This window comes from Hypomesus nipponensis, chromosome 7 (assembly GCF_054491055.1).
Source record: "Hypomesus nipponensis isolate SF chromosome 7, ASM5449105v1, whole genome shotgun sequence".
Taxonomy (NCBI): Eukaryota; Metazoa; Chordata; class Actinopteri; order Osmeriformes; family Osmeridae; genus Hypomesus; species Hypomesus nipponensis.
This window is the reverse complement of record NC_140367.1, coordinates 6,256,712-6,274,022: the sequence shown is the minus strand read 5'-3', so window position 1 is coordinate 6,274,022 and position 17,311 is coordinate 6,256,712. Positions and strand designations below refer to the sequence as shown.

Below are 17,311 nucleotides of genomic sequence, written 5' to 3'. Positions count from 1 at the left end.
TCACTAGTGCCAATTCATGGTATATGCTGCCACCTTGTGGTTGTTCTGCGATACATAGATTTGTATTCACAAAAAAGGTGAAAAGTGTTTCTGATGCAGTCGTTTTTAATAAGATGTTAATTTACAGCAACAAATTAAGGTCAACATATGTGTACTGTCTAGGGGAAACTTTAAGTATCTTTATAAATATCGTTTTTTTTTTTTGTTTCCCACATAATGGCTGGTATTTCCTGTGCAGTCAAGTGGTTTTAAATTCACATATATTCACATATGACTTGCAATGATAGCTTATATTGCTTTAAAGGTGTTGATCACTTATAGGATCAGCTTTGTATGGAATATTTGGTTCATAGCACAAAATACTAAAGGCTCATGGTTCTTGAAGTGGTTTTTCATTTGTAGTTGTCTTCAGCTGTGCTGCTCCCTGACCACTGCTGTGGTGTGTGGGGTGGGCGTGGCTGGCTAAAGGCAGGTGCTGTACACGGTGACCCTCATGCTGATGTCTGTGAGCAGCTGGCGAGCGGTGCTCTCCAGCACGGCCAGCTGCTCTGCCTTGGACTCCAGAAGAAGCTGGTTGTCCTCATAAGATCTCTCCAACTCTGGGAACACACAAGTACGGCTTGATGTGGAACGCATTTTTTTAATTAATTTTTTTATTTAGGCTTTTCATAGTGTTTATTCGAGTCAACTGATGCTTTGAGACGTGTGGACAGTACTCAGGTTTCCTGTGTTTGTTGGTGTGGATGGGAGGGTGCAGTTGGAATACCTCGCAGTCTCTGGAGCTTGTCGCTGGTCTGGGACAGCAGCTCTTTGGCCTCTTCCTGAAGTTCCTCCGCCCTCTTCCTGGCGTCAGACACGCCCTCTGCCTTGTCCACCACCAACTCCTCCACTACGCTGTACTTATCCTTCACCTCCGACTCAAACTCCTACCAAACCATGCACACATAGCACTGGATACATGTAACGGTGTCTGCATGCGTTTGTCTACATCCCGTATATATGTGTAGATGTGTGTGTGTGTAGATGTGTGTGTGTGTGTACCTGCTGGGCCTGGTCTGCCTCTTGCTTGGCCAGGTCAGTGATGGTCTGGGTGTGTTCAGCTTTGTGGCTGCTCTCCAGGCTGCTCTCCCTCAGCAGAGACACGTCTCTCTCCAGCTGCAGCAGGCGCAGCGTGGTGTTACTCAGCTTCAGCTCTGAGTCTGCTGTCTCTGACTCCACCTGGCGCGCACACACGCGCACACGCACACCTTTAGTGACGTACCCTCTTCAAAGCGCTGCTCTCAGAAACCTTGACACTTCCAAACATCACTCACGGACGTCAGAAGGTCGAGCGTTCCCTTGGTGTTGTTGCTGGCCTGTTTGATGGCGTCGACGGCAGCGTTCTGGGCATGCTCAGTCTTCTCCAGGGCCTCCTTCACTAAATCAGCTGTCTCCTTCGTATCAGACGCCTCCTGGCTAGGAGAGACAGAGGGGTTGGAGTGGGGACAGCATGTCATTATGTGTATGTGTTTGTGCAGGCATACCTGTGGGTGTTGGCGTGCGCATGCCTGTGTGCGTGTGTGTCTGTGGGTCCATGCGTGTGTGAGTGTGTGTGTTACCTGGCAGCGCGGGCCTGCTGCAGTAGGGTCTCTGCTGTCTGGATGTCCTTGGCACTCTGAATGAGGACGGACTCCACACTGGTCAGGGTGCCCACCTTCTCCCTGATCTCATTGGTCAGCTCCTGCAGCTGTGCGGGCGAGGTGGGCATGTCCAGCGCCAACACCTCATTGGCGACCGCCTCAATCACAGACACGTCTGCCCGCTCGTCTGCAACACAATGGAAACATGTGCCCTCACTACACAGAGAGAGAGAGAGAGAGAGAGACCAAGAGAGAACACGAGATGACGAGCGAGAGAGAGAGAGAGAGAGAGAGAGAGAACAAGATGTAGAGAGTGGAAGAGTGAGAGAGGAGTGAGAGAGGAGCAAGAGACAGGAAGTGTGTGCGTGACGGAGGGAAGAGAGCTCCCTGTCGGGCTCACTGGTGAGGAGGTCTCGTATCTCCTTTATGAGGTGGCGCAGCTGCTGGTTGCTCTGCTCCACTCTCTCTCTGCTCTGGTTGGACTTGAGCAGCACCTCCTGAGCCGTGAGCTTGGCTTGGTCTGCACGCACCTTCGCCTCCCACACCTAGAGGGCGACAAAGTGCGCGTTAACGCCACGACAACAGGCCCAGCCGACTCTCGGGAGGAGGGGAGGAGAGATGACACGCGTCTCACCATCCTGGAGAGCTTGTCCACTTCCTGCATGGCAGTGAGGATTTCCTGGTCCAAGTCCTTGGAGGATTTCAGGGCGGTTTGTGACTTTGTGACCAGGCCCTCGCAGCCCTCGCCCCCACAGTGGCGTGTGCCGTCCTCGCCCGCGCACCCCAGCCCTCCACAGGGGGACCCATCGCACCCCTCCTCACCCCCCTCAGCACCGCACGTCTAAGGAGAGACACAGAGCACCAGACACGTTGACGCTAATGTACTGCTAACAAATAACGATCTATATAATGGCGCCAAGTTGATCCAATCAAACGCACCTGCTTGCTGAGCCCTGATAGGTCAAAAGCATCCAGCTCTTTGGTCAGCTTCTCCAGTTTCTGCGTGTGCCTCTGCTGTTTCCGGTCAAACTCCTTCTGGCTCTTGCTCAGTTTGTCCTCTGTGGCGCGCCGTAATTTTGCGGACTCCTCCACCGTGTTGCCAGGGTTACTGGTGGAGACGTTGGCCCGGTGCTCCGCCGTGCGAGACTCCAGGTGGGCGGTGTTGATGCTGTCCATCGCTCCTGCAGGTGACACACGGTGGCCAGGGCCACGAGGGTCAGGTCACAGCTACCAACTACCACTTCACCATAAGCCTTCTCCCTCATTCATTCAGTGCCTATAGGACTTTCCCTCTCTCCCTCTCTCACCCTGGATGTTGGAGTTCTTCACGTTGTCCACTTCCTGCCGGATCTCTCTGACGGAGCGCTCCAGGTCCTCGGCCCCCTGCTTCAGGGCGTCCAGACTGGCGGCGGTCTGGTTGGCATCGCCATGGAGATGAGAGAGGGTGTCCTCTGTCGTGTTCAGCCTCTCATTTAAGTCTGCCACCAGCGACCTGTTAAGGATGGCATCACGTTGAGGATGTGCCGGTGACTGAGGAAGGGAAAAACAGTCAAGTACGTCTGGTGTGCGTGTGTGTGTGTGTACGCACGTGGTCCGTAGCATCAGCGGCTGTATCTCCTCCAGCTGTTTCCAGGCAGGGTTGTTCTCCAGCAGGTCTCTGACAGCCTTGGTGCTGCTCTCCAGGCTGCTCACCGTCTCCTTGTAGGGCGCCGTCACCCCAGTGGTCAGGAGCTCGGTCACATGCTCGTCTAGTCGCTGCGTCTGATTGGTCAGTTCTCCCACCACGCGGTCCCACTCGGCGAAGCACTGGTGGCAGCGCTCGCAGGCCGGGAACTCCCCCTGGAAGCCACGGGCGCACTGGTCACACCTGGGGCCCGCCACGCCCTCCACGCACGCACACTGCCCCGTGGTCTTGTGGCACTGCTCCTTGGCGATGCCCCGCGGGTCGCAGTCACACGCTACAGAGAGACAAAGGGAGTGTTTAAGTCAAACACACACACTAACGCACACACACTGTAAAACCTCATGCCTCAAGTGTGAACAGATCCTGGATCCGTGATGATGGTGGTGATAACAGCTGTGCTCTTGAGATGTCCAGGGAGGTATGTGTGTGAGTCGTCCCAGAAAGACTGCCCACAGAGATGAGATGGAGCACTGGGCCCCTCCAGAGACAGATAGTACCCTTATGAAGACATATGAGAGCATGTCCAGCACCTCTTAGATTCCCCTAAGGCAATGAAGAGTGTGAATTGGTGAACAAACACAGGGTTGACCTTGACCTTTGACCCCTGTCTTGTGCTACGTTACCGACCTGCCCACAGGAAGGGGAGGAGAAGAGAGATGGAGTGACTCACGGGGAAAGAATGTAAAATGGAGGGAAAGGAGAGAAGGTCAGTGGTTAGCACCACTAACATGGCCCTTGGGTTTGATTGATGAGGGTTGATGGTGGAAGTGTGTGACTGTGTTTGTGTGTTTCTCAAAAGTTACAGTGTTCTACATAAACAAGGCATTTCCACACGATGATAACATGCTATTGTAAACCACTAAAATGATCATTTAGACAAATTACATAAACACGCGGCCATGTGGTCGACAAACAATTGTCTCTTAAATCACACACACACACACACACACACACATCAGGCTTGCCAGCTTAACCTCTCACATCTAAATCTGACCATGATATGAACCTCTTAACCTTGCCACAGTGTCAATTATGTTAGTCACACTTGACCCCCTCTCTCACTATCCCTCTCCATCGCTCGCTTACTTTTTGGTATCTCTCTCTCTCCATCCCTCCATCTCTCCCACATACAGTACACCCACACATACTATTTCAATGATTTACTCTGTTCATTTCCCATGATTTGTCACAGCAGTGCAGAGTAACAGTCTGTGAAGAGTGAGGGCAGAGCCAGGGGTCCATCTGGGCTTCACAGGCTGGAGGGGAACACTGCAGGACTGATCTGGGCTTCCTGAGCTGCAGGCTGAGGAGCAGGAGAGGGGGCATGACGAACATGGGATGCCTTGGAATTCTGGGGAACATCTGGTTCTCATTCCGTCATGAGAGAGAGAAGTCCTTCCCAGTCTTCTCATCAACAGGCTTTTTTTTCCTCTGATGTTTTGGTTTTCTCTATCGCTCTCTGTTTTTCCTCTATGTCTCTCCCTCTCTTTCTGTGTCTCCCTCTTTCTCTTTCTGCCCCTGCCTCTCTCTCTCATTGTCTCTCTCTCTCCCTTTGTCACTCTCTCTCTTTGTCAGTCTCTCTCTGCTCTGTCTCTCTCTCTGTCTCTCTCAGTCTCTCTCTCTCCTTTGTGAGGGTGTGCCAGCTACTAAGAGGCATGCATTTCTCCAGCTGGACTGAGGGAGGAGAGCTGGCCAGATTGTTGTTCAGTTGTTCAGCAGATGATGAAGCTCGTCTCGAGGAGTGAGAGTCAGACCAGTCCTAATGGATGACACGTACATGCTGCGACTGACAACACAAGGACAGGACAGAAGCCTGGAAGCCACGCCAAGTCACCACACATCCACTCTGTGAGGCAGATGTCCTACATGCACACATAAACACACACACACACACATAACCACACACACACACAGCGTGAGAACACTCTGGAAGCCATGGAAAAACAACATAAAACAGCCAAGCTGCAGAGTCACTCTAGGGAACCACTGGTCATGAGAACAAGAACTGAGACTGTTTACTCAAACCCCACTCACAGAGAGACACAGAGGGGGAGAGAGAGAGAGAGAGAGAGAGAGAGAGACAGAGAGAGACAGAGAGAGAGAGAGAGAGAGAGAGAGAGAGAGAGAGAGAGAGAGAGAGAGAGAGAGAGAGAGAGAGAGAGACATTAACACAGTTTACAAACATATAGGAAGAGATGACACAGATGGACAGGAAACTGCATTTTTCAACAAACATATATCCTTTCTGTCATACATGCAAAGTATGCAGCCAAGATGGACCTACACACAAAGACAAACCCACATGTAAGCCTTGACGGCTGCTCTGACACATGCTTCAGGGACTGGGCGGGGACTCACCATGACATTTGACCTTTGGCTCTCCCCAGAACAGCTCTCTGCACTCCCTACAAGTCCTGCCTCCGAACCCAGGCCTGCACAAGCACTGCCCAGTCACCTGGAAACACACGACACGTCAACATGGAACACGCAACTCATCCACTCGCCACTCATCCACACGCCACTCATCTACACGCCACTCATCCACACGCCACTCATCCACACGCCACTCATCCACACGCCACTCATCCACACGTAACTCATCCAGGCTTGGCACATTATCCACTTCATGAAAGATGGATCTTTGTGTTAACATGACCCATACACACACATTTCCTCAAAAAACAATGGGCCACTAATGTTGTAAAGAGTCCTCCCCACCCCTCTCTTCTCTAATGTGGAATGTGTGTTCAGTAATCCCAGAGAGTATTCTTTCAGACTTCCTTCCTCTGTGGAGCTGAGCCAGGAAACACACAACCCTGGTAGTTTCTCCTGTGAGTGTGTGTGTGTGCATACAGTGTGCAGCCTGCTGTATGTGTGTGTGTGTCTTTGATTGTGTGTGCATATAGTGTGCAGCCTGCTGTATGTGTGTGTGTGTGTATGTGTCAGTGAGTAAAAAAGAGAGATAAGGGAGTCTATGGTAAAACTGAGTAAGCAGTGAGAAGCTGGATCCACCGGCTACAGTACCAGGCCTGGTGAGTGACAGGTCGGAAGTACGGACCTGACCAATGGGGAACCAGCAACTCACCTCATTGCAGGAGGAGCTGAAGGAGTGGGTGGGGTCACAGTCGCAGGCGTGGCAGCCGGCTCCGCTGGCTATGTTCCAGGTGTCAGGAGCACAGTGGTCACAGCTCTTCCCCACCACGTTGGGCTGGCAGGGGCACTGGCCACTCTGCAGGTCACAGTGACACTCGTCCGGAGCAGGGCAGGCCTGCGATGCTGTACCCACAGCGAAGCACATACACCCTGCCGAGAAACAAGAAGTCAGGTGGCTGAGTGTTTAGGGATACAGGCTAGTAATCAGAAGGTTGCTGTGCCAAAAGTTTGGCTCACTTCTGCAGCTCTGGGTGGCTGCATTGCCGTGGTAACCCGCTTTGCAGCGATGGCAGTTGGAGCCCTCTGTGTAATACAGGCATCTGAGGCAGGAGCCCGTCCGAGCGTCGCAGGCGCCCGGGTCGTGCATGTCGATGTTGTTGCTACACTGGCACGGCAGACAGCGCCCTCCGGGCACCTGGGGGTTACCATAGTAACCCGAGGCACACTCGTTACACCTGGGTCCTGGAGAGCAGATGGAGACAAGGCTTCAGGAACGGACATCACACACACACACATACACACACACACACACACACAGGCACCCCTATCATACAATTAAAACCGACTCAAAGCTGGGTTAGGATTACCCACTCCATTCCAGATGCACCTGGTCAGGTCTCTGTCCAGCGGTCATAAAGCTGGTTGAGGGGTCATTCTACTGGTACACTGGGAGAGGTATCTGTTCTGTTTCCCACACACTCTCTCTCCCTGTAGTTAGCCTAGCTCTACCTGCCTATTAGGACAAACAGGAGGCCTGGCTCTATGATTACAGGGTAACACTGGCCTTTCTATGAGCTGTGCTATGACAGGTGTGTGTGGGTAGGAGAAACTGGACTGTGAGTGTGTGATGAGTATGTGGTGGGACAAGTCAACTTCACTTGATGTGCTTTGTGTGTGTGGTCGTGTGTGTGTGTGTGTGTGTGTGCGTGTGCTGATATCTACCTCTGTATCCTGGGCTGCAGGCACACACCAGCTGCTGGGAGGGGAGCTCATGGTAACATCCTTCTGCAAACTGCCGTCCGCTCCCGGGGCCGTCGGGGCAGAGGCACGGGCGACACTGCCCACCAGCACCCAGGACCGGGTCACCGTGGTAACCACTCAGACACCTGCAAGAGTTGGGACAGGGACATGATGGGAAGCACACACTCCTAGACACATACACCCTTATAGAAACATACACACACTCATCGACACTCAGCGCGACACACCTATAAAAAGGTATGAACACGCTAAACGGTGGCATGGTTAGCTTTGTACCTCTCACAGTTGTTCCCAGTGGTGGAGTCTCTGCAGTCCTGGCACTCTCCAGTCTGGGGGTGGCAGTACTCGCTGTGCCCGTTGCAGTGGCAGGGCCGGCAATGTGGGAATCCCCAGAAGCCTGGCTGACAGTGGGCACAATGCCGCCCTGTGGCCCCGGGCACGCACTCACACTGACCTGAGGCCTCCTGACAGAAGGCATGGACCGAGCCCTGGGGATCACAGCCACAGGCTGGGGGAGGGGGGAGAGAGGGGAGGGACATGGAGAGAGAGGGGAGGCACATGGGGAGAGAGGGGAGGGACCAAGGGAGGTGGAGAGAGGGAGGAAAGACAGGGACAAAAACAAGGGAGGGGAACGGAAAAATCAATGTGTGGTTCACAACAGATTGGAGCAGATCCTCAGCCCTATTTCGTCCTTGCTGTTGACCTCTGGACCCTGGCCCTCACCTCTGCAGCCTGCTGGGCTAAACAGGTAGGTGGCGGGGGCACAGTGGTCACAGTTCCTGCCCACCACGTTGGGGCGACAGCGACACTGGCCGCCGCTGGGCTCACACACAGCACTGAGGGCACCCTGGGGGTCACACTGGCACGCTACAGAGAGAGGGGGGTGGGGGGGTGGAGGGGGGGGATTTAGTGAGGGGGTTTTGGGGGGGGAGTTAAGAAAAGAGAAGAGAAGGATGAAGTATTTAATTAAATGATAGTGGAATGTTATATTCTCAAGGCTATAAATCCCCTGATAACACTCACACTCACACACACATGTTCCTACCCATGGCTCCTTGGTGCAGCAGGGCGGACACGCTGAAGATGTAGTCGTTGCAGATGTCGGTCATGGGGCTCTTGATGACGCTCTGGCTGCTCTCCAGACAGCGGTACCTCTGGAACGTGTCCCACGCTCCCTCGCCCTGGCTGCCCTCAAACATGTCCAGCTCACGCACCCGCGGCATGAGCACCAACTGAAGACAGGGGGGGTGGGGGGGTGGGGGGTGGAGCAAGAGCAGAGGAAGATATATAGAGATACGTGAACAAAGCATTGATGCAGCAATCCTAATGCCACAGACTTATGACGCTGTGACTTATCTTTCTGCTTCTGTACTGCATGTGTTTGTGTGTGTGTGTGTGTGTGTGTACTCACGGAGTCGATGAGTGTGTAGGGGCTCTGGACATGGCCGAGCGAGGAGTAGAGAGGTAGACTCAGTCGCATGGTGTAGTTGTAGCCCTTCTCCAGACAAACAGGCCTCGGTAGCACCACATGTCTAACACACACACACAGACACACACACACAGACACACACACATACAGACACACACACACTCACACACAGACACACACACACACAGACACACACACATACAGACACACACACACAGACACACACCCATACAGACACACACACAGACACATACCCATACAGACACACACACACAGACACACACCCATACAGACACACACACACACAGCATGGACGAGAAGGATTCAGAATGGGAGAACGAAAGGCTGACAGACCAACTGACCAACAACTACACTGATAGACAGAGAGACGCAGAGAAAGACCGGCAGAAACACAGAGAGAGAGGTTGAGGCTGACCTGGATCCTGGAGGCAGAGAGACAGTCTGCTGGTCTCCGCCTGGTATGGAGTTAGCACACAGACTGCTGAGGTCTGAAGGGTTGAAGACAGGCCGTTCCACCCTCATATTCACCTGCTCCCACTGCTGGGGGAACTACAGCAGCACACAGAACACTAAATGCCTTGATGCCCGCAAGGATACACGTGGGACCAACATGTGCGTGTTGATGTCACAAGGGGCGTGCAGTTCTCTGTGTGTGTTACCTGCGGTTCGTAGCGGATGAGCAGGTCATAGTCCATGGACTCTGGGATGTTGTTGACGATGAACTCCAGGTGAGCTCCTTCGGGGACATTGACAAAGCCCATGCCTGTCCAGGTGGGGCTGCGATCCTGAGGGTAGGGCCTCGGAACCACGGTCACTCCCTAAGGGAGGGGGGGGGGGGAGACACACACAGAGACAGTGAGACACACACTTGGCTTGGTTGAGAATGACCCACACACACTCACACACACACTCTCTTTCCCACAGACATGGACACTCACAGGTCCGTGCTTGGCCTCCTCTGCCTCGTAGATGTAGTGGTCCAGAGCGATGAAGTAGAAGCCAGACTCCACCTGGTCACAGCGCCGGCCAAACATGTGATCCCTACACACACACTGGCCCGATACCGGGTCACAGCTACAGGGAGACGGTGCCGAAAGTTAGGTACGGGAAGAGCAGCTAGATATCCTAATTGGATCCAGGTCCTGATTGTTCAATGCTAACATCAGATGCCTTTGATTGGTTAAAAACATACTTGTTGTGAATGGCTCCACCCTGGTCGCAGTCACATGCCCGACAGCCGTCCATGTGATGACTGAGACCCCAGTGTTGTGGCTGCAGTGGACAAGAGTGAAGTTACAGACAGACACTTACACACGCACACACACACGCAAAAATAGTCAGTCCCTTACCAGACACTGATCACAGTTCCTGCCGGTGACGAGGCGCTTGCAGAAGCAGTTTCCTGAGTCCATGTCACATGGGTTTCCCCCCGGCAGCGTGCCCAACGGGTTACAGGTACATGCTGCCAAAACACACACAGACACACAATTAGAACAGGAAACATCTTGTGTGAGTGTTCCCAGAGTGTGTGTAGCTGTGTGAATCAGTGTGTGTGTGTAGCTGTGTGTATCAGTGTGTGTGTAGCTGTGTGTATCAGTGTGTGTGTAGCTGTGTGTATCAGTGTGTGTGTGTGTGTAGCTGTGTGTATCAGTGTGTGTAGCTGTGTGTATCAGTGTGTGTGTAGCTGTGTGTGTCAGTGTGTGTGTGTGTGTGTGTGTGTGTGTGTAGCTGTGTGTATCAGTGTGTGTAGCTGTGTGTATCAGTGTGTGTAGCTGTGTGTATCAGTGTGTGTGTAGCTGTGTGTGCCAGTGTGTGTGTGTGTGTGTAGCTGTGTCTGACTCACACAGGCACCCCTGGGGGTCCCGGCCCAGGCCATAGTGTCCCTGTCTGCAGTGGTCACAGCGCTCTCCCTCCACGCTGGCCTTGCAGCGACACTGGCCAGCAATCAGACCCAGGGACACGTCCGTCCGCGCGTCACACACACCCCCCTGCAGCGAGCCCTCCGGGTCACAGTTACACGCTAAGGAGAGGAAGGAGGGGAGGAAGGGAGTGGAGAAGGGGAGTGGAGGAGGGGAGTGGAGGAGGGGAGGGGGCAAGGAGGAGAAAAAGGAAGGGAATCTGTTACGGCTTGCACTCTATTTTCTAGCACCGATTCCATCTGTATCTACCCGGTATTTACCAACTATTACGTCATGAGAAGAGGCACTTTCTAGCGGTTCAAAGAGCTCAACACCAGTGCTAATGGCCCTGGTACCAGGTGGTGTGTGGAGGAGAGCGTCTCTAATGACCCAGAAAGGGCTAGAAAGGGGGTGCTGGCGTACGTTCGCAGAGGCGCGGGTCTCTCAGGGTCCTGTGGGGGTGCTGGTAGTAGAAGGGCCGGCACTGCTCACACTGACGGCCCATGGTGTTGTGCTGACAGTCCTCACACACCCCCCCCGTCACGTTCCCTGTAGACATGTACACTGCCAAGTCGAAGTGGCACTTCCCAGAGTGCTGGTTGCACTCACACTCTGAGTGGAGGGGGCGAGAAAGAGATCATGTGTTAACACTGGAGCAGTCACAGTAACACACCATGTGTTTGTGTGTGACGAGACTGTGTGTGATGAACCCGTGTCTGATGTGTGTGTGGCTGTATGCGTAATGCGTGTGTGTGTTATGAGTGTGTGTGATAAGTGTGTGTGTGTGTGATAAGTGTGTGCGTGTTTCTCACTTTTGCAGGCGTTTGTGTTGCGTCCTTCTGCAGGTCTCCAGGGTTGGTCATTATAGAAATCCTGACAGAGCTCACAGTTCAGACCCTTAGTGTAATGGTTACACATACAGTGGCCATGGACCTACACACACACACACACACACACATAAGACACATATACACTAGTGTCAAATGCTAAACCTTACTGGTGAATCAAAATATGCGGTGTATGTGTGTTTGTAAGTGTGTGTGAGACTCACCATGCCCTCAAAGTCCACAGTCGCACGGTCAACAGGGGCACACTTGGAGGCGTGGCCATAGCAGAAGCAGTTGCCACGGACGACCATGTCGTAGAGAGCGTAGTAGTACTTCTTGGTGACCTCATCACGAGAGTCCAGCAGGTTGTCACCCAGTGTGTGCAGCTGGGTGAACTTCACTCGTATGTTTGTTATCTTCAGCATGTCTACACACACATACACACACACACACACACACACACGGCATGTGTATAACCAACAGCAATCTTCAAAACACAGAGGACTTTTGCTGAAGTAAATGAGGCCAATTTGCCATGGGACAGCAGCTGTATCCTACATTGATGTTCATGCACAGAGGAGCTCTGTCTGGTGCGGTCTGACAGGGTCCAGACTCATCTGTGAAGCCTGCTTCTGAAGTCCCTCACACACCCTACACACACATTCACCACATGCTTCACATGAGGCCCCAGTGTGTTTACGCTTGTATGTGAAAGAGAGAAGAGAGAGAGAGAGACAGAGAGAGCAGAGAGAGAGAGAGAGAGAGAGATGTGCGAAGGAGTGTATGTTTCAGTGTGTATGGGGACCATGTAACTTCCAGATGTGAAATTCCATCGGAACCCACTGACTATCTGACCTTTGTTCTGTTCCCTATTACCTTGACTATGACGACAAATGACTTAAGGCTATCATTAAATGTATTCTCATAATCATATACCTTAGAAACGTTACAAATAGCCCTTTTATTATGTCTCAATGAGAGGTGTATGAGTCCCCAGGCATTATGTTGGAGGTACTCACTCTGTATTCTGGTGCTGTAGGGGTCTGCGATCTCAAAGGCCGGGTCCAGCACACGGAATATCACCTAGGAGAGGAGAGGCACGGAGAAAAAGATGACCCCTTTTCAAGCTAGCAACCTAGAACCACCTCCCTCACTCTCGGACACAGACACACACACACACGCAGGCTGTACACACGTATATCAGCGTGCATACACACACACACATTTGTGCACACATGTCTACACACCTCTCCCTCCGTGGACGGCTCAATGTCGGAATAGCGTGAGTCACAGATGACGTCGTCCACTTTGACCACTGGTCCCAGCGACACGCCGGGGAAGGAAGCTTCGCAGTCGTAGCTATAGTAACGGTACACCTGCCACGTCTTGCCAAAGTCCATAGAACGTTCGATGACCATGGACGCTGGGCGGAATGTCTGCCAGACACACACAACACATTCATACATCCACAGTTACATCATAATAAAATGAACCACTTCATCGAAACACACATATAACATGCAGTTTCAATAAGTGCTATGAGTCACAGTGGTTCTAACTAGAGGGACAGGAAGATACATCATTGAAGGGGGCGGGGGTACAAGGATGTGAGCTTCACACACAAACATCAGCAGAGTAGAGAGACGAGAGTTTTACTGCATGGCCCCTCCCCTTTTTCTCTCAAAAGACCAGGAGAATTTTCCACATTCCTCACCCACAGCTGTGAGTGTGTGTTTACCTCTGCCCATGAATGTATGAGTGTGTGTGTGTATGCACTGTAAATATGTGGGAAAGGGTCAGTCACCTTGAAGGTCATGATGAGGTGAGTGAAATGAAACTCTGCTTCCAAATTCAGCTGGATGGTCACGTTCTCCACACCTACATCCAGAGGAAACACAAAAACATAGGTCTAACAGGAAATGCACACACACATACATTACACACATACCCCCCCCCACACACACACACACACACACGTGTAAACAGACCGGCCTTCCTTCCTGCCACAACCGTGTGACGAATCAATCTGTTGCCTTGGCTACAGGGGTTGAGAGGGGTCGCTTAGTGAAAAATGTGATTCAGAATTTAGAAATCCCGACCTCTCCTACGCTTCTTCTCCCTCTTCGTGGGACTCCCAGACCATCTGGACGGCTGGCCACTGATCTCCCCATAACTCAGACTCTGGCCACTGATCCCCCCCATAACTCAGACTCTGGCCACTGATCCCCCCCATAACTCAGACTCTGGCCACTGATCCCCCCCATAACTCAGACTCTGGCCACTGATCGCCCCCATAACTCAGACTCTGGCCACTGATCTCCCCATAACTCAGACTCTGGCCACTGATCCCCCCCATAACTCAGACTCTGGCCACTGATCGCCCCCATAACTCAGACTCTGGCCACTGATCCCCCCCATAACTCAGACTCTGGCCACTGATCGCCCCCATAACTCAGACTCTGGCGCCTGATTCCCACCACTTGGCTGAGCTGGCAGGCTGGGTCTACTCTGAGCTGGGGTGTATAAGGGTGCGTGTATTCTGGAGTTTAGGTTTTTTGGGGGTTTTTGATTTTTGTGTGAGTGTTGGTCTTAGTGTTAAGGTTTTGGGGACATCCTGCGCAGTTCTCATCTTGTCAGGTCAGAATATCCCACTCTCTAATAAGTGTAAGTGTGTGTGTGTGTGTGTGTGTGTTAAAGGAAGCATTACATTTGTGTTTCGGCGGACACACATCTGTTCCCAAAGTACCACCTGTTCCTCTGAGCACACCTGTGACCCCGCCCCTTGGGCCTGCTCTGATTAGCTGGCCTGCCCTGTCATCTACCGTTCACTCATTCCCGCCTCCTGTTCCCATGAGAACACACACAGGATGCTCTCACACACCCCTCAATATGTCAAGACTCATCCTGGCCATTATGCTCTCACTTACTCCCTCCCATTGTCCCCTCCAACTAAAACACTGTAGATCCTCCTCTGTCTCTCTCTCTCTCTCTCTTTCTCTCTCTCTCTCTCTCTCTCTCTCTCTCTCTCTCTCTCTCTCTCTGTGTCGTGTCTCTCTCTCTGTCTCTCTATGTCTCTCTCACTTTCCAATTTTTCTCTCTCTTTCCAATTTCTCACCATTCTCAGACTGCCACCAGGTTTTGAGGCGGTTGTGAGCGAAGGTGGTGACCACGTTCTCGATGGTGTGGCTGGTTGTGTGATTTGTTCGCTCATTGTACATCTTCCTGGAGTCACACACAAAACATTTCTTCTCATCCTGGAAGAGAGGGAAAGAGAAAGTGGCAGCACAATGTTGCTTGTATGTGGTACAAATCAGGCCTAGACACTCTGTATGTTGACACACACACACACACACACGTACTTGTCACCAGAGTGTGCAACTACTTTCACAATCTCTGAATTCAGCCAACTTCAGTTATGTTGAAACTCAACCTCTAAGTGGTTCCTCTCCCCCACCAGTCTGAGGCTGTCCCAGTCCCCTCTTCCTTTTAACCAAGAATGTTCCTGCACACCCAGCAGCGCCTCCCTCCCTTGATAAAAACCCTCCACACAAAACCCCTTCTATAGAATACCCCCCGGAGGGGTTCTGACTAAACGGAATATCCCTGATCAAGCCCCCATCTTCACTCCTCAGTGTAAAGTAGACAGGACATTGATTGTGTGGCACACAGCACGTATTGTGAGGGGGAAATGCCAGCCCTCCCACTCGGCAAGACATCATGGAGACTTTCCCTCACTCGCATTGCTCAAATATTACAATTTCAGCATTAATAAAATATGAAAATCACAAAACTGATGTTGAAAGTATAAAGGCGGTCTGTGTGGCTTCATCCCAAACATTATGTTCATTTGGCGGTTATTTCCTCAACAGACTCTTCACAAGCATTCACCGTCAATGCATATATACATCTATAGATCCGATCGCGCGCCTGCCTCACCTCCAGGTGGCCGACAATGCAGAAGCGCTCCGGCCGCTTTATGCCGCATGTGGACGAAGCGGTCAGCTGGTGCGCACGGCCGATCAGCAAATCTCCAGTAGCGGGGTAGCAGCTGCCCTCGGTGCAAACGTCCCCAAAGTCCGGGAGCTGCGGGACGGCTCGACACCCGAGAACTGCGCATTAAAGGCAGAGAGGAGACAGTGGAGAATAAGTATGAATGGGGATGCGCTAGTGTAGCACTGGTGTTCTAGAAGCTATAGGCCTATATGGCTGTAGACTTTGAAACATATAATATTGAATAGCCAACCAGTTAAAATATATGTATTTATTTGCTACCGTCTGTCTATTATAATACACTTCAGTCGAAGTAAAACTTAAAACGAGCACCAGAATGCATATGCTGGGCCCACAGTTAATTTAATTGAAATCACATGTACTCCCTTTTTTAATCAATCCCAGGAGGGGGAATGTTTATGAAAGCAGGCTGTTTTATTCCGAAAAATGGCATAGATGTCAGCGTACATTTATGTACAAAACAGCCTCAGAAAACCCTGAATAACAATTTTTTAATCCGAACCTAGGCGCACTATGTTCAGCTATCCAATATGAAAGCAATATCCTCCTAGTTTACCACAGGATTAACATTTGTCCCTTCTTAAATGTGCTGGATGACAAGTGGTACACGCCGGAAAAACAGTAAGCAATATAATACTAAACAGTCATATTGTAAAGCACAGCACTTTACACAGACCAGTTTTCTTTTCCGTTAACATACATACTTTTTTGTAAGTAGGCTATATGAATAATTTCCAGAATAGAGCGATCGGCACTTACTGAGTATGGTTGCGATATGAAATATCAACATTTTTCTATGTAAAACATTGATATTTCGCCTCTGTGTTGATGTCAGCGGGTTTCGAAGCGGTGAGTGAGTAAATGTGTTTGAGAGGAGGGAGTTGTCACGTACGAGATCGTAGCGAGCCCCCAACTTCGCATCCCACGCGGCCCACCCCTCTAGCTAAAACAGCAACTCTACAATGAAACTTTAAAATGTCATCCGCACTTACGTTACATGAAAATCTGTTTTTATAGTTGAATACTTAGAACAATTTGTGGAGGTATGCAAAAGTGTGCTTATACTTAGATACAGGAAAAGTAAGCCATAGGGTAGGCCTATATGCATGATATTTACATAATAATTTGATTCCAACTGTATTTAGGCAAAATATTAAGGTAATAAGGATCTGCCAGATGGATAAAACTCCTTGAATTGCTCAGCAGATATCCTTACTTTGGTGTACACAGATGCATTGTGTCTGGGACAGGCAGTTGACAGTTATGTTTATAAACTCATCAGGTGTTGTCTAACATCCTCAGCTGAGTATCCTAAGGTGACGTCATCACCATGTCAGCACAGAAGTCCAGTGTCACTGACATCCAGGTGGAAAGTAGGCTACACAGCATTCCATCAGATAACCTTACAGACGACAGTCCTTATTCTGGCATGTACCTACTAGCATAGCATACCTAGCCTACTGTATCCTCCATGGAGGACCTGCACATTGGATGAGAACGTTTAAGACGTGTTGTGAAGTCACTCCATTAGTCAGTCTCAGCCTAAAAAGCTACTGTGTACTCCCAAGGTGGGCAGACTAGGTTGTATTTGGTTCATACTATACTTTTACATTATAAATGATAACCCTTAAATACATGGTTCCCTTACAGTGTTCCCCAGTTCATTAGTATTCCCTAATAGTCTTTCA

General features: G+C 51.1%; 1 protein-coding gene across 1 annotated transcript; it reads right to left on the bottom strand.

Annotated features, from left to right (window-relative positions):
* Nucleotides 1–87: 87 nt before the first annotated feature.
* On the bottom strand, nucleotides 88–16,499 carry lamb1b (laminin, beta 1b). Its single transcript, XM_084701144.1, has 33 exons — nucleotides 16,383–16,499; nucleotides 15,549–15,721; nucleotides 14,728–14,866; nucleotides 13,417–13,490; nucleotides 12,860–13,048; nucleotides 12,632–12,695; nucleotides 11,837–12,039; nucleotides 11,598–11,718; nucleotides 11,209–11,397; nucleotides 10,731–10,907; nucleotides 10,237–10,349; nucleotides 10,080–10,159; nucleotides 9,826–9,961; nucleotides 9,547–9,705; nucleotides 9,303–9,436; nucleotides 8,849–8,969; nucleotides 8,483–8,669; nucleotides 8,161–8,304; nucleotides 7,714–7,945; nucleotides 7,399–7,562; nucleotides 6,694–6,918; nucleotides 6,389–6,606; nucleotides 5,662–5,758; nucleotides 3,208–3,577; nucleotides 2,927–3,111; nucleotides 2,559–2,800; nucleotides 2,254–2,460; nucleotides 2,020–2,164; nucleotides 1,599–1,806; nucleotides 1,314–1,455; nucleotides 1,042–1,218; nucleotides 767–926; nucleotides 88–599 (listed from the first exon to the last, which is right to left on the bottom strand). The coding sequence occupies exons 1-33, from the start codon at nucleotides 16,411–16,413 to the stop codon at nucleotides 463–465; spliced, it is 5,343 nt and encodes a 1,780-aa protein (XP_084557270.1). The 5' UTR covers nucleotides 16,414–16,499; the 3' UTR covers nucleotides 88–462.
* Between the last annotated feature and the right edge of the window lie 812 nt (nucleotides 16,500–17,311).